This window comes from Marmota marmota, unplaced genomic scaffold (assembly GCF_001458135.2).
Source record: "Marmota marmota marmota unplaced genomic scaffold, marMar, whole genome shotgun sequence".
NCBI classification, from domain to species: Eukaryota; Metazoa; Chordata; class Mammalia; order Rodentia; family Sciuridae; genus Marmota; species Marmota marmota.
Genome location: NW_025999869.1, coordinates 21,299,501 through 21,322,262, shown reverse-complemented (window position 1 = coordinate 21,322,262; position 22,762 = coordinate 21,299,501). Strand labels below are relative to the sequence as shown.

At 43.3% G+C, this 22,762-nt stretch overlaps 1 protein-coding gene across 2 annotated transcripts; it reads right to left on the bottom strand.

Annotated features, from left to right (window-relative positions):
- Window positions 1-4,249: 4,249 nt before the first annotated feature.
- Window positions 4,250-20,346, bottom strand: Atox1 (antioxidant 1 copper chaperone). Of its 2 annotated transcripts, none has more exons than XM_015492703.2 (4): window positions 20,306-20,346; window positions 12,676-12,751; window positions 7,552-7,708; window positions 4,250-4,379 (listed from the first exon to the last, which is right to left on the bottom strand). In XM_015492703.2, exons 1-3 carry the CDS (start codon window positions 20,309-20,311, stop codon window positions 7,584-7,586), a joined length of 207 nt encoding a protein of 68 aa, XP_015348189.1. In that variant the 5' UTR covers window positions 20,312-20,346; the 3' UTR covers window positions 4,250-4,379; window positions 7,552-7,583. The 2 variants fall into 2 exon arrangements, with proteins under 2 accessions (XP_015348189.1, XP_048638952.1); XM_048782995.1 differs by having other exon boundaries at window positions 12,676-12,748; window positions 20,306-20,339.
- Between the last annotated feature and the right edge of the window lie 2,416 nt (window positions 20,347-22,762).

Here is a 22,762-nt window from a genome sequence, read left to right as displayed (position 1 = left end):
TAAAATAGAGCCAATCAAATATGAATTAATAGACCAGAAAAGGAATATCTAGTAAGGAAGGAGAATGGGGGCAGAAGGGAAAAGGGGGATCGTAAGCTTAAATTGATTTCCATGCCTGTTTGAGTTTGTTGGGGTGAACCCAACTACTATGTATAACTATTAAGTTCTAGTAAAAAGAAAAGAAAGCAGGTCGGTGGTTACTTGGGATTGGAGAAAAGTGGAGGAAGACTTGCTAGGAGACATGGGGAAAATTTTTGAGGTGAATATAGGTCAGTACTCTATCTTTTTGTTGTTGTTGTACTAGAGATTGAACCCAGGGGGCCACTTAATCACTGAGCCACATCCCTAACCCTTTTTATTTATTTTGAGACAGGGTCCTGCTAAGTTGCATAAGTCCTCCTTAACTTTCTGAGGCTGGCCTTGAACTTGCCATCCTCCTGCCTCAGCTTCCCAAGCCACTGGGATTACAGGCATGCACCACCACACCCAGTTTATTTACTCTATCTTGATTATGGTGAAGGTTTTGCAATTGAAAAGATATGCATTATATCTTAAAATTGCATACTTTAAATACTTCCAGTGTTCCAATGAATTTACACCTCAAAAAAGCTGTTTTAAAACAAAACAAAAATCACTGAAAAGTCAAGTTTGGTGGCACATGCTTGTAATCCCAGCAATTTGGGAGGCTGACTCAGGAGGATTATAAATTGGAAGCCAGCCTCAGCAATTTATGGAGACCCTGTCTCAAAATAAAAAAGATAAAAGTGACTGGGGATGCAGCTCAGCAGTAAAGCACCACTGGGTTCAATTCCCAGTATAAACAACAACAACAAAAACTCTTGAAACCCAGCATGGTGTCACACACCTATAATCCCAGCAGCTCAGGAGGCTAAGGCAAGTGAAATACAAATTCAAAGCCAGTTTCAGCCATTTAGTGAGGCTACTTAGCAATTCAGTGAGACCCTGTCTCTAAATAAACTATTAAAAAGGGCTGAGGATGTGGCTCAGTGATTGAGCAATCCCCAGTACCAAAAATAACATCTTCCAAGTCAGGCTTGCTTGTGTCACCAAGAGGGAGCTGGGCCAGTCAGAGCTTCTCTGGGGATCCCGCTGCCATGGAGAAGGGAACCTCCTAAGAGTCCAGCCCCAGGGCTCAACTTCAGCACCTCAGGGGCAGAGTGGCTTCTCTTCAGTTGAGTGATACTGATATTGAACAAGGCTTTGGCCTCAGGGTGGATAGGTAGGTCAACAAAGACACTCCATCAGACACAGGAACAATGGACGGTTACAGCCTCCGATGGTGTTCTTACGATTAACAGACACCTACTGAGCAGGTATCTGGGACTGTCCTACTCCATTGTCTTGTTTTGACCAGCTGAGGTTAGAATGAGATCCAAGGGCATGACACATCAAATAATGGCCCCAACAGAGCCATTACACATGCATCAAATCAATACCCCGAGTGCCTGTTCTGTGTAAAGAGGGAGTGAATGCTTGGCCAGATCCTTGAGGACAGGAAGACACGTGGACACAAAGCTTTGCCACAACACTCAAGCTGAGGGCCAAGAGGATACATAAATGACTTCCAGTTGTGCAGAGGGTTCCCGGAGGCTGTGCTGTGTAGGAGAGGGAAAGGAATTTGCGGATGTGGGGCGGGCAGGTTGGGAGGAAAGTGGGAGGTGGCAGGGAAGCTGGGGGAGATCATTCCGTTTACAGGGGGCAGCACAAGTAATGCAGGACACCTGGGGAGACTGGCTGCAGGGAGGAGTGGGGAAGCCTGGAGGGGTGGGCCTGGCCAGGGCTGGAGGATGTGAGTGATCTGCAGACACATCTGCTCCCTGCCCCCCTCCCCTGCAGAATCCTGGGTTCTGCTGGGCTCTCATTGGTTCCATGGACGGCTGCTGAGCTGCTGGCAGATGCAGGCACTTCCCCAACCCCTCTGAAGCCTTGAAGAACAGAACTAAGGGACACTTGGATTCCAGCTAGGCTGGCTGCTGAGTGGGGGGAAAAATGACCCTCTAGAAAACAGTGCAAGAGGCACCAGTGTTTCAGGACTTGGGTGTCCCCAGTGGGCCAGCCAGCCTGAACCAGGTCTCCTGGGTTCAGGAGAAAAAAATTCCTCAAGTTTGTCCTCCCACAGCCCACAGAAACTTCTTGGTGGACGATCAAATTCAAAGAACACTGCCATCTGGTGGCCAAGAAACCTAGACACCATGAGAGCTGTGAAGTCCCTGTGCCCCCAAGGGACCACAAAGGCAGAAATGGGTCTGAGACTTGTTTAATACTTATGCAACATGCCCCAAATTGTGCAAGCATATCAATTCAAGAGTGAAAATGAGGTCTTATTTCTGCCTACCAAGTTTCCTGAAGTACAGGTAGTAGGTATTGTGCAATGAAGACACTGCCTCTGGGAGAGATTGGGTGACTAGTCCAAGGTCACAGCTGGCCAGTGTGAAGTTGAGTCTTATCCCAGGTCCAGCAGCATTGGGTTCCCAGTATGTGCCCACTAAATGGTTAAAGCAATGATTTTCCATGTGTGGTCTCCAAGACCCTTTCAGAAAATATACCAAGTAAAAATTCGATAGGTAAAAACCTACTATTTTTGTGAGATGCTTTTTTCTTTTACAACTTCATTTTTCCAGCATCTAACATGCATTGACCTAGACCTCATCTAGTTCTGATGGCTACCAGGATGTGTGCTTGGGTATTCATGTGTTTTAAAAATTTCTGTTTCAATTTCTAATATGACATTATTCATATAAACAAAAGCTCTTTGAATTTCTCAATAATCATATATAAGAAGAAAAAGTATGAAATCTGCTGGTTCAAATACTGTTATAATCCCAGCACCTTGGGAGAGTAAGGCAGGAGGATCACAAGTAATTCATCAGCAAGTGAGTAAGACCTTGTCTGAAAATTTAAAAAGGACTGGGGATATAGCTCAGTGGTAAAGTGTTCCTGGGTTCAATCCTCAGGGTCAAAAAGAAACAAGAACTCTGCATGGGCAATGACAGACTCCATTTTGCCCTGAGACTCCAGGTCATGTAAGAAATGCTTCTCCCATGGAAAGCCCCGCCTCTGTACCCATCAACAGTTGCTTAGCATAGCATGTTTGGCAACACAAAATGGCAATTCTTATACAATGTAAAAGTGTTCTCTTTGGATCCCATTTTTCTTGGACTTATGTACCCTATCAGAGATTGATTGTCTAGACGTTAGTAACCATTCTGTAACTTGTACTCAATTAGGGAAGTTTGGCCCACTCTCTTTTCTGCTTATGATTTTAGATCTCACGATTGTTTGTTTATGGTTTTGAATTGTAGCAACAGCCGCTTATAATTAATATGTTTTTGGATTTATAAAAGGTATATTCAAACCCCAGGAGGAGGTCGAAGGATGTAGACTTACAGCCTACCCCTTGGCCTGCCAACTGGTGAATCCGGACCACCAGCTGGTCAATAAAGTTTCCATCTCCTGCTTGAAGATCGACTCAGTGATTTATTGCAATCTCATTTTAACATCTGGAATTCTGTCTTTTCTACAGATCTTGGATTAATGAAATATGCAAAACTAGTGAAGAGAGAATTTTTTTTTTTTTTTTTTAGTGTTTTCTAACTGGCTAAAACACGTTTAATCCCCACAGCCATCATTTGCTGTAGATGCTATTATCACATTTTATACCTGCAGACACTAAGGTTAAATGGCCCAGCTGGAAGGTACTGAAACTTGGGCTCTGCCCCAGGCAACCTGTTTCCACAGTCTCTTCCCATTATCCCGACTCCTTAACATTTGATATCTCTTAATTGCAACTTACTTGGTCCACTAGTTTTTCAAAATATGGAATTTAAGAAAGTATTTTTTAAAAAGAAAGAAAGAAAAAGGAAAGGAAATCACTGATCTGGTACAACATCTTTAAAATTTTTTTTTTTCAGTTGTAGATGGACACAATACTTTTATTTCATTTACTTATTTATTTACTTTAATGTGGTGCTGAGGATCGAACCCAGTGCCTCACACATGCTAGGTTAATGCTCTACCACTGAGCTACAGCCCCCGCCCCTAGTCCAACAACTTTCCTCTACAAATGAGGTCCAGAGAAAGGAAGTGACTTGCTAAAGATCACATGGCAAAGAATCAGAATCCACAGGGTCCCAGACTCCTAGTAGGAAGCTCTGGACACTTCATGTAAGTAAGCCTACCAATGACTGCACATGAGAAAGAACATCAAGACAATGCAAGAGACAACTTCTCCAACAAAGCAGCATGACTTTATTGCAGGGAAGGCAGGAAGAAGCAGGGCAAGTGAGGGTCTCTGCAGGAACTCCTTCAGTGAGCAGGACTGCCAAATCCCAGGTCCATGTAGAAGCCACATCAGCGTCCTAGGAGAGCTGAAAGTTAGGTGGAACAAAGGTGCCATCTACTGTGGACATAGCAACATTGCAAAAGCAGTAACGGTTGCACTAAGAGGTAGCATTTGGACAGGGAAAGAATGGGCTGGTAAAAAAAAAAAAAAAAGAGGTAGCATTTGGGGGTGAGGTGGGAAACCAGGGTGCAGAGCACATCTAGAATTCCCATATCCAGCCCTGCACACTGGACCCACCAAGTCCGTTATACCTGGATTGGCCAGAACTCACTAACCTTGCTGACTCTCTTCTGGGGAACTATCAAGGCTGCTGGGATCCCCAGTTTCCTATCCTGTTTTGGTTTATGATAGAAAGGCAATAAAACAGAAGCACAAGCAAATTATCTACCAAGAACCAGATAATCTAGGTGACTTTGTAACCAATGAACATTCTATCTCTGTGGTTACCAAATCTGGCCTCAAATCAATCACTGGAGAGACTCTTAAAACTGATGTCAAAGATGGACGTCCCTTGTGTGTATGAGGTAAAGCCTGTCAGTTCAGTGATTCTTACTGAATATTGTGCATCTGAATCTTTCTGGGGCGGGTGGTGGGGGGTAGGTTCTGGGGATTGAACTCAGGGGCACTCAACCACTGAGCCACATCCCCAGCCCTGTTTTGTATTAACAGTGTCTCACTGAGTTGCTTAGTACCTCACTTTTGCTGAGGTTGGCTTTGAACGTCACTATCCTCCTGCCTCAACCTCCCAAGCCGCTGGGGGATTACAGTAATGCGCCAATGCGCCTGGCTGTACATCTGAATCTTTGGAAGCTTTTCCATACTACACATGGTTACTGAGCTATATAGAGATGAAATTATGTGATGATTAGAATTCACTTTGAAATAACAGGTGGGAGCACAGATAAAACAGTGACGGCAGAGATCTGATAACTGTTGGACCTGGGTGATGGGTACTTGGGATTCACTTTTTTTACACTACTTATAAATGTTGGAAGCCTCCTATAACAACAAGAAGCTAAAATAAATAAAAATTGAAAATTATTCGGCAAGAAAATAATGAAGTACAGATACAACTTGGATGAATCTTGAAAACATTACACCAAGTTGATAGACACTAGACCCCAATTACATACTGTGTAATTCCTAGGGTGTTCTTCTAGAATAATAAAAAGTTTTGAAACTAGATAGAGGAAATGGTTGTAGATTGTAAAAGGAGAAAAAAAATGCACTGAATGGCACACTTTAAAATGGTTAATTATATATCATGTCAATTTTACTTCAATTAAAAAAAAGCTACTATGAGAAAAACTCACATTAATCTACACATGATTTATAAACAGCAGGCACTACTTTTTTAGTCAAAAATGCTTGCATGCCCATGCCAGGTTTTCAATCCAAGGTGTCTGTGTTGGGCTTCCCCATGTATACAGACAGCTCAGAAAGAGAAAGAGGTTCCCCCCAACCTTTCCTCCATTTCTTCATGTCACAGAGCACATAGAGCAAATACAATCTTACTTGGAGGCCCAATATGATATAGGGCTTTTGGGAGACATGGAAGAGTCCTGAACACCCCCTTCATTCTCCCCACAAGCGCCTAGGGATGAAGGAACTGTGAGAACAGTGTTTCTCAGAATGGGGAAACTGCTAGTGTTTTACTCCTATATAGAAGTCCTTCATAGAGGGACTGCACAGTAACCTGCAAGGCAGAAAAGCAGGGTGGAGGCTTTAGCCCCATTTTACAGATAGTAGTACCCAATGTCAAGTATATAAAAAGTTCAAAACGTCAGCCAGGCGTGGTGGTGCATGCTTGCAATCCCAGCTACATAGGAAGCTGAGGAGGCAGGAGGATTATAAGCTCAAAGCCAGCCTCAGCAACTTAGCAAGACCCTTTCTCAAAATAAAAAATACAAAGGATTGAGTATGTAGCTCACTGATATAGCACCCCTGGGTTCAATCCCTAGTACTGGGGAAAAAAAAAAAGTTCCCAAAGTCAGTGTTAAATATGAGGGCAGAGCTGGAATCTGAATGTCAGACTCCTGACTATTCATCCTGTACTCATTCCTGAACATGGGTTATATGGACATGGACAAAAATGACATAAGGAAAATGGATGCATCTGAAATCTCTTGACTTGCGTGTGAGGTCACCATATAAATGGAACATGCCTTAGGTTCCAAATGTTCACCTTTAGGAAGGAAGTAGACTACACTCACAGGGGGGCCCTCACGAATTGTCAGTTGATAGTAGCTGGTCTCTGCCCGAGAAGCTCTCCCTGGACCTATTTGGAGGGTTAATGCTACCATAACAGTCATTATAGAACTCTGATTCAGGATACTGGACTTTTCTGCCTTTGTCACTCATCTGCAAGGCTCTGGTTGAGTAACTTCCTTCTCCAGGGCTCATTTTTCTCAATTACAGTGAGGACACTGAACCATATCAGGGAGCCACTGTTATTCATATATCAAATGCACTACATGGTCAGTGACAGCCAGGAGTACTCTGTTAAGACTGGCTGGGCACAATGGGAAGGAATGTTAGATTGATGAGCAAAGGCTGCCCCAGTTTCAGAGTGAAGAGAGCTACAACATCGCCACTTACTGCCTCCCTGAGTTATGTAAAACCAAAGGGAAGATCCAGCTTAGATGAGCTACTCTTTTTGCACCAGTCTGGGCAAAGGTCATGCACTCCAAACTTGAACCCTGGTGACCATGAAATATACTCCTTAAATCCTAAAAAGGTGCTAATAAAGAAATCTGCCTATTCACAAGGAGCTGTGGGGAATCCCCAAAACTTGTACATTGTATTAGACAAAAACAAAATATATGGAACCATTCCAAAGAAAGTAGACAGTGGGTTAAAAATAAACCAGGGCGCTCTCCTGCCCCATGCAAGCTCTAAGGCCAAGGTATAGGTTGAGCATTCCTAATCTGAAAATCTGAGTTCCAAAATGCTCCAGAATAGGAAATTTTTTGAGTGCCAACATGATTCTCAAAAAGGTTTCGGATCTCAGATTTTTCTGATTAGAAATGCTAAAATAAAGCCTATGCAAATATTCTAAAACCGGGAAACTTTGAATTCTGAAACAATTTTGATACCAGTCATTTTGAATAAGGTATGTTCAACTTGTATTACCCCTGACCAGAGTGTGAGGAGCAGGTCTGTTCAACAAGTGCTGGAACCTTACTCACCTGCCCTCTTCAGTCCACACTGTCAGCCTGTGTTACTTGGGGCCGATGTAGGAAACAGCCTTTCCGGTTTTATTCAGCGTCGCCAGCAGAGTGTCCATGCTGTGTTCAGATTCAATGCAAACCTTCTTGTTCGGCAGATCAATGTTAAAATCAACCCCTGCAGGAAGAGAAAACGGGGTGTGGGGAAAGGAAGACACTCCCAGTTACAGCAAGAAAGATTTTAGGTTCCTGAATTATTACTCAAAATCACCTTTTGCTTTCCTCAAGACCAGGGACAGGCAAACCTTTACTCCTTTACTGTACAGGGGCAGAGATATAAATGTTTTAGGTATTGTGGGCCACATGTAGACTTACATATTCTTGTCTGTGTACTTGACTGTACTTTAAAAATTTAATAACATTCTCCACTGCAAAACAGGAAGGGGGACAGATTTGAGCCACAGTCTGTATTTTTCAATCCCTGCTCTAGACAAGGGCTTAAGACTTTTTTTTAAAATAAAAAATGTAAATATAGATATTTTATTTATTTAGTTATTCATTCTTTCTTTCTTTCTTTCTTTCCTTTTTCCCATTTTTTGGGAGTACCAGGGGCACCTTGCCACTGAATTACAAGCCTTGCTCTTTTTATCTTATTTTTATTTTGAAACAGGGTATCACTAAGTTGCTAAGGCTGGCTTTAAACTTATGATCCTCTTGCCTCAGCTTCCTGAGCTGCTGGGATTACAGGCATGCACCACTGCACCTGGCTTCATTCTAATTTTTTTATTATTATTTTTTTTGTGTGTGTATGTGCTGGGCATCGAACCCAGGGCCTTGTGCATGCAAGGCAAGCACTCTACCAACTGAGTTATATCCCCAGACCTTTAATTAATTGCTTAAAATGTGGTGCTGGAGGCTGGTATGGTGGCGCACACCTGTAATTCCAGCAGCTTGGGAGGCTGAGGTGAGAGGATTTCGAGTTCAAAGCCAGCCTCAGCAACAATGAGGCACTAGACAACTCAGTGAGACCGTCTCTCTAAATAAAATACAAAATAGGGGTGGGGACGTGGTTCAGTGGTAGAGCACCCCGAGTTCAATCCCTGGTACCAAAAAAATGTGGTGCTGGGAATTCAAACCTAAGGCCTTGAGCATGCTAAGTATGTACTCTACCACTGAGCTATACCCCCAGTTCCTCATTCTTCTTTTTTTTTCTTTTTAAAACAGCTACACACTCTTTCCATAGTGTGGACATTCTGTATATCTACTCAGTGCCCTGGTTGAAGGACACTGAGGTTATGTCTACTTTTTTCACTGCTATCACAATATTGTTATAGTAAATCCATCTGAACATATCTTAGCAACCTTATGAGAATATTTTCATGCCATGAATTCAGAGACTAGAAATGGTGAGTCAATAGATTGGCAGTGTTGAATGTTAATAAATTCTCTTCCTTGTTCAATCCCAGCACTAACCCCCAATAACAAAAAAAAATTAAAAACAACCCTTCTAAAAGGTTGGGCCATTTTAAAGCCCCAAGAGCACATAGGAGGACCTAGAAGGTCTTATTTTGACAAAAGAAATGCACAGGAAATGCGCTTCGTAGGTTCTAGGCCTGGCATCACCATTTACTTGCTTGGTGACCATATCAGGTCCCACCCATTATAGGCCTCAGCTTCCCCATCTGTAAATGAAGGGGTTGGAATTGACCAGCCCTGATGCGCTTTCAGCCTCAACTATGCCTTTAGTCTGTGACTTGTCAGGTCCAGGATTACTCTTCTAGGGCCCTAAGCAATTCAGAAAACTCTCTTGAGTCTTCTCAAGATGCTATCCTATAAGCATTGTAATGAAAGATGGAAAGAAACCTACCAGGGCTCATCCTCAGGCATCAGTCAAAAGGCCTGAAGGGCAGGGTACAGAGTTTAGCCATAATCTAAGTCTGTACATAAAGGATGCCCAGGAAGGAAAAAGTGCTATGTGTACTTGCCACACTCTGGATCTTTGTTTTTTGGTTCAGAATGGTCTCCCCCTCATCTTTGGAATAAATATTTTGGTGGTATCACAGAGCTGAAGGAAAGCCTGGGATTAATGAACACTGTGGATTTCAAACAGTGTTCCAGGAAGCCAAGGCTCTGGGGCAGATGTCTCTGAGCTGTCAAGAAAGAAAGCCCGCTCCCTCCCATGACTTGCTCCACAGCATGCTGCTGCATATAGGAGGGAATCCCATGTAGTTTCTTTCTTTTTCTTCTTCATTTTTCCCCCAGTACTGGGAATTAAACCCAGGGCATTCTACCCCTGAGCTACATCCCAAGCCCTTTTTTAAAATTTTGAAACAGAGTCTTACTAAGTTGCATAGGCTGAATTTGAACTTGTGATCCTCCTGCCTCAGCCTCCCAAGTTGATGGATTACTGGTATATGCCACCACTCCAACTTACAGTTTCATTTTTATTTGGTAGTGGGGATTGAACCCAAGGGTGTTCAACCACTGAGCTAAGTCACCATCCTTTTTATTGTTTTTATTTTGAGACAGGACCTTGCTAAATTGCTTAGAGTCTTGCTAAATTGCTGAGGCTGACTTTGAACTTGTGATCCTCTGCCTCAGTCTGGAATCGCTGGGATTACAGGTGTGCAGCATTGCACCCAGCTTGCAGTTTCATTTTTAAAGTACCCAGAGCAAAAACTGATGTAGGCTGCTGGTTCCATGTTAGGGTTCATAAACAAGTCAAGATGGCGCCTGGCATTTTGTCAGAGGGAGTGGTTTGTGAAGTAACGCCAGCCATTAATGGAGATTCCTTAATAACTGACTGCTGTATCTAGTTTATGTAAATTGAGTTAAGCTGTGTGTAATTAAGATGATGAGGATTCCTTGATGGCTGATTGATGTATCTGGATGATGTTAATTGAAACAAGCTGTGTATAATGATTTAGGTATAAATACCTCTGCTGTCCGACAATAAAGCGGCTCCCCCTGTATCAACCTTCACAAGTTCCTTGTCACTCGCCCCCGTTATTTCGCCCAGCCAGACTGCCGCAATGCTAGGAGCTTTGTGCNGGTTATTTTGCCCAGCCAGGCTGCGGCAGATGGTGGGAGCCCCGGGACGCTCGGGGTAAGTGACAAGGAAAAGCTGCCCGTCCCTAGATAGGACGGGAGCAAATCTGCTGTCCCTAAGCAGATAAGGCGAGAAGAAGAATGGCCATTTCGAGAAAATGGAGAGGATCGATACAGTATGTTTTTACCTTGTTTTGTCTTGGTGTGTTGTATTGTCTTTGTTACAAAAACATGGAAGGGGTGTTAAGTAAATTCTAAGGGAAGGAGGCACCCCAGTGGAACCAAGAACAGTTAGGGCATACGTTGACAAAAGCCCAGGAACTCTAGTCAGAAAGAGGAAGAAGGTTCAGAGGAGGAAGGACTATCAGGAAAAAAATTGCAGCAAAAGGCTACTACTAAATACTTTTCATTACTGGAGGTTGCGTGAAGTGGGGCCGCGAGTGCGAGCGGGGACTTTCCAGCCGGTGGTGGCTTTGAACTTACTTGGACTGTGATTTACCTGGACTATGTGTCACTTACATGCATTGTGAACTATCTGGTGATGCAACGAATTGTGGTAGTACCAGGGTATCTTTGCTGATAGTGTCATCTGTGGTACGATTTTTCCAAGGGCTTCTTACTTGGAGCCATCAATTGGCTTGGTGGCATTTTGTATCCTCTCCTTCTGCTTGTAGCAGATTATTTATGGTGTTTGTGTAAAAACCACTATGGTCGTTATCCACAAGTGTGGCTGAGTGTGTTGGGCCGCTAGTCAAAGACGGGTAAGATCCAATTACAATGGTTCCAACCTAAGACAGGAGGCTGACGATTTGAGGTCAGACCATCCAATGACGGGTAAGGACCATATGTAGTATTGGACAACCTAAAACAGGCACAGTCCCTAAGCCACATACTTGTTATTTAAATTAAACAAAAGGGGGGAGTTCCATAATACAGCAGGGACACCCAGGCCCCAGGGAGAAGAGCTAATAGTCATGTGGCAAATCCCCAGCCAAGTTCTTTTCACTGTTTTGGATTTTTTCAGATTAGGATCCCAGGTTACAGAGCTTGAAGCCAGCCACTAACTTGCTCTGGGACCTCTGGGCAAGTCACTTCCCCTCCTGGCACTGGTATCAACACCCCCATTCCACTGAAGGAAAGTACAACTCAGAGGACTGCTAATGAGATCACATCCACGTGGAAGCAACTGGAAAATTGAATATTATCATTATTTAGGGTTTTAAAAAATAAAATTCTAGCCTGGCACTGTGGTATACACTTATAATTTCAGCTACTAAGAGGCTAAGGTAGGAGAATTGCAAGTTCAATTGCTTTGGCAACATAGTGAGATCCTATCTCAAAAAAGGAGGAAGGGGGTTGGAGATGCAGCTCAGTGGTAGAGCAGCCCTGGGTTCAATTCCAGTACTGCAAAATAGATAGATAAATCAACAAATTAGTTAATTAAGATGAAAAAAGAAAATCTTAGAAGACTGGCTGAGCCCGAGATTACCAGACCTCTGATGGCAACTTGGTCACTGCCTCATTGAACCTTAGGGCCAGCTCTCAATCTTCTCTGGACCTCAGTTTCCCCAGTTGTGAAGTGGGGTGCTAAAGGAGAATAATGATTTTCTAAGCATGTCCAAAGGAGATACATTAAGAGTTCTATACATGACAGGTTCAAAATTAATTTCTAAACTTGTTACCATTTTAAAAGTCTTAATGGAAAATGACACTGAAATGTGTCATACAGCAAAACTTGTCACAATGGAGATCACCAACATATTAACCAGCAATGCCAGGGCTCTAGAGCTGGACTGTGGGGCAAAATCCCAGCTCTGACACTGTCTCTGATTCCAGCCAAGTTACTGAACTTCTCTGAACTTCAGTTCCCTCCTACTTCAAATCAAAAAAGTTACAGGAAATGGCTGTAGAAAGGATTCAATGATGAGATCCACAGAAGCCATTAAGTGAAGTACTCAGTAAATGAAAAGTACCCAATATATTTTGTTTTACTGTTATCATCAGCTTAAACTAAAGCCTCTCCTGCTCAATGTGCATCCAAACATGACCTCAGTTGTGTCCCTCCATCCCACCCTCAATTCTCGGCGACTCACTCACCGCCCAGCTTGTTGAGGACTCGGGAGACAGCTTCAGCGCATCCTTCACAGGTCATGTCCACAGAGAACTCGTGCTTCTGAAACAAAGGGGGACAATGAGTCAAGCCCTGCAGGGACCTACACTCTGCAACAGCAGGCAGGCTACTCAGGGCCCAACAGAGTGCAGAGGTTGGGCAAGGCCTGGGTGGTATGGGGCTCCTTGGGAACCAGTTTCTGAGGCCCAGTCTCTCCAACTGTAAAGTGGAATAAGGGTTTCTACATGTCACAGGTTGTACTAAATGAAATAGTCCCCATAAATCCTCTAGCAGGGTCTGGTACACATGAATAGGATCACCTGGAAAGCTAGTTTTAAAAAAAAAAAAAATTTTTTTTCACAGTTCTACCTTCAATTAATTAGCTGTGGACTTTGTCTCAGATCATCAAGAACTCTGGCATGAATGTGCCCCCGTACTCAGTAATGGGCCCATTTATGCCACAGAAAATTGTTTTCTGTATTTGAGTCAACTGGAAGTTTACAAGAACCACAGGTTCTAATCAGAAGGCCTGGGCTGGGACATCTGTTATGTCTAGTGAGCATTCCAGGTGATACTGATAGGTGGTGATCAATGTCGAAAGGCAGGTTCTCAGGAGATAGGGGTTTTGTTCACACTGTTGCAATCACAATATCTGAAACAGTACCTGGCACAGAGCAGGTGCTTAATGCATTTTGTTGAGTAAATGGATGACTGACATGGCTGGTTGACAACTTCTGGGTCCTTTGCTTTCGGATAAGTATTATTTATACCAACACTTACTTTAAAATCTCTAGAAATGAGAACATCTGGAATCAGACAGTTCTGGCTTCAGATACTAGCTTTGATACTTCTAGTTCTATGGCCAAAAGTAAGTTACCTAACTCCTCTATGGCTTGGTTTCCAAACACAGATAGATAACAGTTCTCTCCAGGTAAGTGCATGGGATGAACAGAGGATTTTAATCATGGTAGCTAACATCCAACATGGCCTCAATCTTCTCTGACTCCTGGTATTTATCCCCTTGAGCAGTCCCATTTCACAACATCTTGGGTTGGACTGTGTGTCAAATAGAATATGGCTGAAGCAATATTATATGACTTCTGAGCCTATCACAATGCCATAAAAAGACACTGTAGCTTCTGCCCTGCTGTTTCTGGGATTGCTCATTCTAGAAAAAGCTAGTTGTCACATTATAAGGGCACTCAAGCAAATAGAGGTCTACAAGGTGAGAAACTGAATCCTCTAGCTACAAAGTGAGTGCACCATCCTGGAAGTAGATTCTTCAGCACCAGTCGAGCCTTCAGATGACTGCTGCCTCAGACAACATCTTCAATGCACTTTCATTAGAGACCTTGCACTTGAACCACTCAGCTAAGCTGCTCCCAGATTCCTGACTCTTAAAACCACGTAACTACCCAAAACATGTTTGGGGATAAATAATAAAGAGCAGTAGGTAACTAATCCATTAGTAATCTAGAGATTAGAGCCCAGTACTGGGTTCCTTTATTTAAAAAATGTTAATTATTAAATTATTATAAATAATTCCTTCCATTTCTTTCTTCTCTTTCCCTTCAAAAAACATCATCTAGGTTGGTCACGGTGGCGTGTGCCTATAATGTCAGTGGCTCAGGAGACTGAGGCAGGAAGATCTAAAGTTTAAAGCCAGCCTCAGGGGCTGGGGATGTGGCTCAAGCGGTAGTGCGCTCCCCTGGCATGTGTGGGGTGCTGGGTTCGATCCTCAGCACCACATAAAAATAAATAAAGATGTTTAAAAAAAATAAATAAATAAAGCCAGCCTCAGCAATTTAGTGAGGCCCTAAGCAACTTAGCAAGTCCCTGACTCAGAATAAAAAAATAAAAAAACAGGCTGGGGATGTGCCTCAATGGTTAAGTGCCCCTGGGTTCAATCTCCAGCACCAAAATAAAACAATGTCTAGGGTTGGGATGTAGCTCAGTGGTAAAACACTTACATAGCATACTCAAGGCCCTGGGTTGGATCTCCAGCTTAGCAAACAAATAAACAAAACCAGCGTTTACCTTTTTCATGACGCATATCAAAATATTTCAAATCTACTACAGGTCAAGTATCTGAAATGCTTGGGACCCAAAGTGTTTTAGATTTCTGATTTTTTTCAGATTCTGGAATATTTGCATACATATAATGAGATATCTTGGGGATGAACACAAGTCTAAACACAATCTATTTATATGTCATTATATTTTGTACACATAGGCTGAATATAATCTTTCTTTTTTTTTAAAGAGAGAGAATTTTTTTAATATTTATTTTTTAGTTCTCAGCAGACACAACATCTTTGTTTGTATGTGGTGCTGGGGATCGAACCCGGGCACACGCATGCCAGGTGAGCGCGCTACCACTTGAGCCACATCCCTAGCCCGGCTGAATATAATCTTATGCAATATTTTTAGACTGTGTTATGACTGTGACCTACACATAAACTCAGGTGTGGAATTTTCCACTTGTGGCATATCATCACTCAAAAATTTTGGGTTTTGGAGCATTTTGGACTTCAGATTTTCTGACAAGGTTTGCTCAACTTGGTTTTTTGGTTGTTTTGTTTTGTTTTGGTATTGGGGGTTGAACCTTTACCACTCAGTTACATCCCCAGCTCTTTTAATTTTTTATTATGAGACAGGGTCTCACTAAATTGTTTAGGGCCACATTAAGTAGCTGAAGCTGGCCTCAAACTTGCAATCCTTGTATCTCAGCCTTCAGAGTCACTAGGATTACATGCATGGGCCACCACACCTTTGGGGATGCTCAATTTGTAACTCAATTGGAATTCTGAATATAGCAATATATCCTGCAATCCCTGCCCCACATGGCTCCAGTTCTCTTTTCTATACCAAAAGGGTATTAGCCCACTCAATTTTCTCAACTTCAAAGTAAGAATCACTTGGGGAACTTGTGGAAAGTATACCTCTGCAGGCACCTGCCTCAACTGGCTGGGTAGATCTGGGGTGGGACTCTCCATTATTAACCTTCTGGGGATAGACATGGAGGCAAAACTCCCCACCTGAGGAAATTGGAAAAGTCTCTAAACATATTTGCATCTAGATCATCCTCACGGTCCACGGAGGATACTGACTCCAAGAGTTAAGCAGCTTGATTTTCCAGAACTGGATTCTTTTACCTTCATGACCAGTACACCACTACCCCTCACTGAGGCCAAAGCTATGGAACCTACTTTAAAGAAAATGGTCAGTTTTTCTCTTCTTCTAGTTAAACATATTCTGATTCCTTCAGTTTGTTTCACGACTATTCAACAACAAGTTCTGGAAAGGTTATAATGGATATTCCAAAATCTTATGTTTAAAGTATGGTCCTCAAGACCAACAGGATCAGCATCATCTGAAAGCTTGTCAGAAATGCAGACTCTTATGTCCCACACCAGACCTCCTAAATCAAAGTCCTCATTTTAATAAGACACCCAGGTCACTATCCATATTACAGTCTGAATGATGCTCAAGAACATGGATAGGCAACCTGCTTGTGATTTGGTTTTACAAATAAAAGTTTTTGTGGAACACAGCCAAACTTGTTTGTTTAGTTTTGCACTAGAACAGCAAGAGTTTAGTCACTGTAACAGAGATCATATTGTTTGTAAAGCCTAAAGTACATACTAGCTAGCCCTTTAAGAAAAGGTTTGCTGAGTCTTGATCCAGTATAACCAAGAGAATCAAAAATCATCCGTGGTTTGCAGCTGTATACTGAGCTCAAGCTTTTAAGAATTTCCAAGATTAATATAAGAGCTAAATCTCTTGAATGCCTACTATATGTCAATTCTCTTTATACAGTATCTTTCTAGCCTGAAAGGGAGCTATTCAAATAATTTTACTCAAGAGGAAAGTCAAGTTTCCAAGGTTTCACTAAGGTGCCCAGTCTTGGGTAAATAATCATTGAGGTCAGGATATGAACCCAGGGAAATTTTGTTGGTTCTAGAAAAGCAAAGTGCACCGCCACCCACCTCAAATCTCTAAAATGGGAACACATTGTTAAAAAGCACAATTTTCTGTTGCCCTATGATCTAAAGTCACCAGATATCTGAAGCTTTCTGCTGCTGACCACAGGGAGCAGGTTTCCTTTCAAAGGTCAGAAAGCAAAGGTCAGAAGTGGCTTTTGGCTTGCTTCTGGACAGCAAGCATTACAGTTCAGTGCTCTACTGTTCCACCCTTGAATTGCAAAACTAAATTTGAGGGTAACAGAAAGTCGGCTTAATGGATAGAGTAATCCATTCTTTTTTTTTTTTGCACCAGAGATTGAACTCAGGGGCACTTGACCACTGAGCCACATCCCCATCCCTGTTTTGTATTTTTATTTAGAGATAGGGTCTCACTGAGTTAATTAGTGCCTCACTTTTGCTGAGGCTGGCTTTGAACTCTTGATCCTCCTGACTCAGCCTCCAAACCACTGAGATTACAACCAAGCTTGGCAAATAATCCATTCTTTATAGGAAAATGTCAAGGACCCACTGCACCAGCAGATGCTTGACTCTGGGCAGTTCCAACTTTTCAGGGCCTTTTGCCTTGTCACTTACAAAACAGGTCCTTTAAAAAGTAAATAAATTCTCTAGGCACAGTGTGCATGCCTGTAATATCAGCAGTTTGGGAGGCTGAGGCAGGAGGATTGCAAGTTCAAAGCCAGCCTCAGCAATTTAGCTATGCCCTTAGCTACTTAGTGAGACTTTGTCTCAAAATAAAAAATAAAAAAATGGCTGGGGATGTGCCTCAGTAGTTATGCGCCCCTGGGTTCAATACTTGATACCAAAAAATAAATAAAAATAAAAAGTAAGTAAATTCAGTCAAGCATTGTGGCATGTACATGCCTCTAATCCCAGTGACTCAGGAGGCTGATGCAGAGGATCACAAGTTCAAAGCCAGTTTAGTAAGACCTTGTCTCTAAAATAAAAAAAAAAAAAACGACTTTAAAAAAGTCTGAGGATCACCAGGCATGGTGGCACATGCCTATAATTCCAGTGGCTCTGGAGGCTGAGAGAGGAGAATCGCAAGTTCAAAGCCAGCCTCAGCAAAAGCGAGGTGCTAAGCAACTCAGTGAGACCCTGTCTAAATAAAATTCAAAATAGGGCTGGCGATGTTGCTCAGTGGTTGAGTGCCCCTGAGTTCAATCCCCAATACCCACCCCAAAAAAGGCTGGGGATGCAGTTCAGTGGCCTGGGTTCAATTCCCAATACCAAACAAACAAGAAAAACTGACCTTATTGGACTACTGTTAGTATTAACTGGAAAACACAATAAAATATATAGCATAGTCATTGACATCTAATACACAAGAAAAAGTAATTTTTTTGTGTGTGTGGTGGAATTAAACCCAGGGTATTCCACCACTAAGCTGCAACACCAGCCCTTTTTTTAGTTTTTTCAAGATAGGGTCTCCCTAAATTGCCCAAGCTGATCTTGAACTTGCCATCCTTCTTCCTCAGCCTCCCAAGTTGTTAGGATTAAATGCATGTGCCACCAAGCCCGGTATAACGACTCTTATGTAGGTCCAGGACAAGTTGGACCTACATAAGAGTTGGGTAGAACTGTAGATAGGCAGATTTCACCCCCATTTAAAATGGGTCTTGGGCTGGGGATGTGGCTCAAGCGGTAGCGCGCTCGCCTGGCATGTGTGGAGTGCTGGGTTCGAACCTCAGCACCACATAAAAATATAATAAAGATGTGTGTCCACCGAAAACTAAAAAATATTAAAAAACATTTCTCTCTCTTAAATAAATAAATAAATATAAAAATAAAATGGGTCTCAGCAGTTAGGAGCTGACTTTTGGATACTGACCAGTCCAGGCCTAAGCTCAACCTCAGTTTCCTGAGCTATAAGAAGAGATAATAGTAGTACCTGCCTTGAGGGACTATTGTGAGGAATAAACAAGGTCATGCATGTAAAGTATTCAGAACAATGCCTGGCGTATAGTGGGCACTCAAATATTAGTATACTCCCAACTACCAGGGTTTTCAAGGACAAAATGTCCTAAATACGTGAAAAAGATTCCTTTTCTAGGAGGGGACTTCCAGTTCTGAGAGTCCATTAAAGAATTCCACAACTTACTTTTTCTTTTTTTTTTTTTTCACCAAGGATTAAACTCAAGACATGAGCTATATTCCCCTGGTCCTTTTTTTTATTTTGAGACCGGATCTTGCTAAGTTGTTGAGGGTCTTGCTAAATTGCTAAAGCTGGCCTTGAACTTACAACCCTCCTGCCTCAGACTCCCAAAACACTGGGATTACTGGGGTATACCACCAAACCCAGTTGTGAAGTCAGTTTAACCCCTATTTTACAAATGAAAAAATCAAGGAATAGAAAGAGGAAGCAACTTGCTTGAGATCACTCAGTTGGCAAGCCAGGGCACAGATTTTCTAGGCCCCGTGCTATCAACTTTTGCTAAGAACCCTCTCAGGTATCACATCATCCTTGACTAATCCCCTCCTTCCTTCAGTTGTTCATCTTGGAATATGGTGCCAAGTGCCCTCCTTAGTCCAACCATCTGCTCAAAATCCCCAGAAGTGGAAACAAAATACAGTTTTCCTCAACCCACCTTTCCCTCACTGCTAGCCTCCACAAAAACCCTGGGGCCTCTGCTCTTTCAGTTCATGGGTGATTAAGGCTCTCCTCTAACTGGGCCACAGGAGGACTTGCCAAACTGGTAAGGCTCATTCTATCAGCTTCTTTGTCCATACTTTGTGTAAATTTTGTAAGGATTTGTCTCAAGGTAACTGGGAACACCAAATGATACCTGATATGTTTAAGACTTTGCTCAGCAACCTCAGGCTCACCTGTCAACTCCCAAAAGATAGGCTGCTAAGACACGGGACAACTGTGGGATATCTCCGGGTACCTTCGTGTCACAGACTTATGAACTTAGCACCCTGGAGGAAATTGCTAAACACTTCATTACTCCAACCAGCATCTCAGGAATGCAGCTGGGATCCAAGCCAATATGACAGCTTTTGCCCAGCATTTTCCAGGCGGTGTGGTATGGCCAGGAGAGAAGGGGAGCCTGAGATAAGGGACTTAAAGCATGGTTCTACCTAACTCCTGCCAGGAGCTTAAACAAGTTACTGGGCTTTTTTTTTCTTTTTGTAAAAAACACCCTCTTCATTTAGTGTTACCCTGTTCATTTAATGACCTGGAAGTAGGCCGGAAAGGGCAGGGGAAGAGAAGAAAACATGAACCTCTGAAAAACAGCGCTGTCCAGGAGGAAACAGCCGGGGCCACCCATTTGCTCAGCGCCACCCCACCGCTCTATCGGTTCAGCTCCAATAGCAAGGGATCCCCAGGGGGAAGGCGCAGAAACTAGGTCCCCGTTCCGGCTCTCTGCCCACTCTCCGGGTCTGTTTCCCCACATATGCAGGGAAGGTTTGGGCTGGTAAGTCCTGGAGTCTTCGCGAAGCCTGGCTTCTAAACTTCCTTCGGATCCTATTTTCTGGAGGGTCGCAAAAGCCAAAGGGTGAGTGGGGAGGGGTAAGCAGTGGGACAATAGTAGCTCCCGTCTCGGCTTGAGTCCCTTAAAAGCAACATCTGGTCAAGTGGCGGGGCACCGAGGCGCAGGCCGAGGACCGCGGGAGGTGCGCGGCCACTTACCGGCATGACTGAATCGGCAGCGACTGCGTNTCGATTTAGACCCCTCCCTTCCCCGGCCCGACTGCGGGGTAGGCTCCGCCCTCTGGGCTGGGCTCGGGCTAAACCACGCCCCTCCCGCCCAGAGGGCTGGGAGAGGCCGGCAGTCAGCCTTCGGTGCCGCCTTCTTCCGGCGAGCGAGGATCTTGGGCCGCCTGCCACGTTTGAAAAAAAAGGGGTGAGACTGACGCAGCGCTAGCCTCCATCTATTGTTGGCCATTTTTAGGTCGCCTACTTCATATATGCTTGTGTTAGGGAACACAAAGCAAGGACACTGCAGTGAATAAGACAGACACGTGCTGAGAGCCTGCCAGGGGCCAGCACTGTGCCAGCCATCGTCCTAGATGCAGTGATGGTAAAGACCTAGCCTAGCAGGCCGAGATGATAATGCAGTGTTACAGGATCTGTGTCCTAGCAGAAGGGAAAGGGTCCTTAATTCAGAAAGAGCTGGGTGGGGGATGTTCTTAAAGAAGGGAGGCTCTGGAAGAAGGTAATACTGAGCAAAGATGGGCAAATTGGGAGGAAGAGAGGCAAAGGCAGAACATATGTACAAAAGCAGGAGGATAAGAATGTACAGGCAGAGATAAAGACTAAGGCAAGTGTGCTCAGAAAGATGGAGAAATGCAGTAACAGACATGAGGAGGACTTCCATGAGGTGGAGGCAGATGAAGGTAGGAGTGCTTTAGGGCACTTACAGAGAAATAAGCCGGCCTGGAACTCCAAACACACACACAAACACATCTAGGCACAGCAGTAGGGTCACTTTGTCCTTTGATATTCCCTGCCAGAGGTTCAGTCTAAGTAGTTTTTTTAAAAAAGATCTCTCTTCTGCAGAACTGTTTGGAGAGCTTATTAAAAACTCAGACACCTGCAGGGCATGGTGGTGCTTGCCTGCAATCCCAGTGACTTGGGAAACTGAGGCAGAAGGATGGCAAGTTAAAAGCCAGCCTAAGCAATTTAGTGAGGCCCTAAGCAACTTAGCAAGACCCTGTCTCAAAATTAAAAATTAAAAAGGATTGGAGATGCAGTTCAGTGTTTAAATGTCCCTGGGTTTTATCCCCAGTACCAAAACCAAAAACAAACAAACAAACAAACAAAAAACTCACACCTCACCCTCATCCTAGATACATTACCCTCTAATTTCAAGATGTACTGTTTTTCAGTCCCCTTCCTTGCGTTGGTCTGGGAAATCTGGCTGAGGAAAATTATAGTTTTTTTTTTTTAATTTACTTTTTTATTTTTATTTTTGCCATGCTGGGGATTGAACCCAGGGCCTGATGCATGGTAGGCAAGCACTCTATCACTGAGTTATATCTCAGCTGTAATAGCCCTAATACCCTTTGAGAAAATGTACTGGTTATTGATTTATTGTCTCTCAGCTCCCATTCATCCTTTTTGCCTACTCTAAAAAATGGATCTAAACTCTTTAAAAATTTTTATCCCTTTGCCTGCTGGAAGGATATCAAGCTGTTTCAGTAAGTCTCTGTCACCTAGTTCATATATGCTTGTGTTAGGGAATACAAAGCAAGGACACTGCAGTGAATAAGACAGATACGTACTGAGAGAGACACTGAAGGAAGATTTTCCTCTGTGGTTTCCCCATACCAGACTTCTGAGGACAGCCTCTCCCGTGTACAGGGACCCATGGCACCTGGCAGCAGGTAGCTTCCCCAGTACCCCCTGTATGTGTTTGTATAGCACAGTGCTTCCAGAGAGACCCTCTCTGCGAACAGCTTTCTCCAGCATCCTGGAGGATAGTTTTCCAGCCTAGAAGGCGATTTTCTAGCAATTTCCACCAGCACAGTACCACAGTCACTTCCCTGCCATTGAGTGGGCCACAGCTATGCCCTCTCCACCAGGGTCTGGATTTCAGAGTGTAGAGTGTGTAGGGGGCACTCTTCCTTAGATGGTCTATCTTAACTGGGCCATGGCAGCTCCTTACATCTGCTATTTTTTTATATTCTTTAGAGCTTTCCTTCCTCTTATTAGCCAACCTGTTATTACTATAGTCCCATTATAATCTTTAAACTTCCCTTGTCCAAATTACAGAGTGGTTTTTGATTAACTCTGATATAGAGAAAGGCAACAAGTTGCTTACTTCAAAGAAGAGGTTAACAGATCTACTCTTGGCCTAAATCCAAGGAACACAAATGAAAGATAAGTCTAGGCCAGCCCTCATCACTGGCTTGCACTGGCCCTGGGTGAGGAAGCCAGCTGTAGCACGCTGAGTGAAAGGCATGGGTGTTGGAGCCTGTCTTCATCTGCTAGGGCTTCCAGAACAAAATACCACAGATTAGGTGGTAGTTATTGTGAGAAATTTCTTTTCTCACAGTTCTAAAGGCTAAGAAGTTCAAGATAAAGGTACCAGCCCATCTGGTTGCTGGTGGTGGTCTCTTTTCCTGACTTGCAGTCACCTTCTGC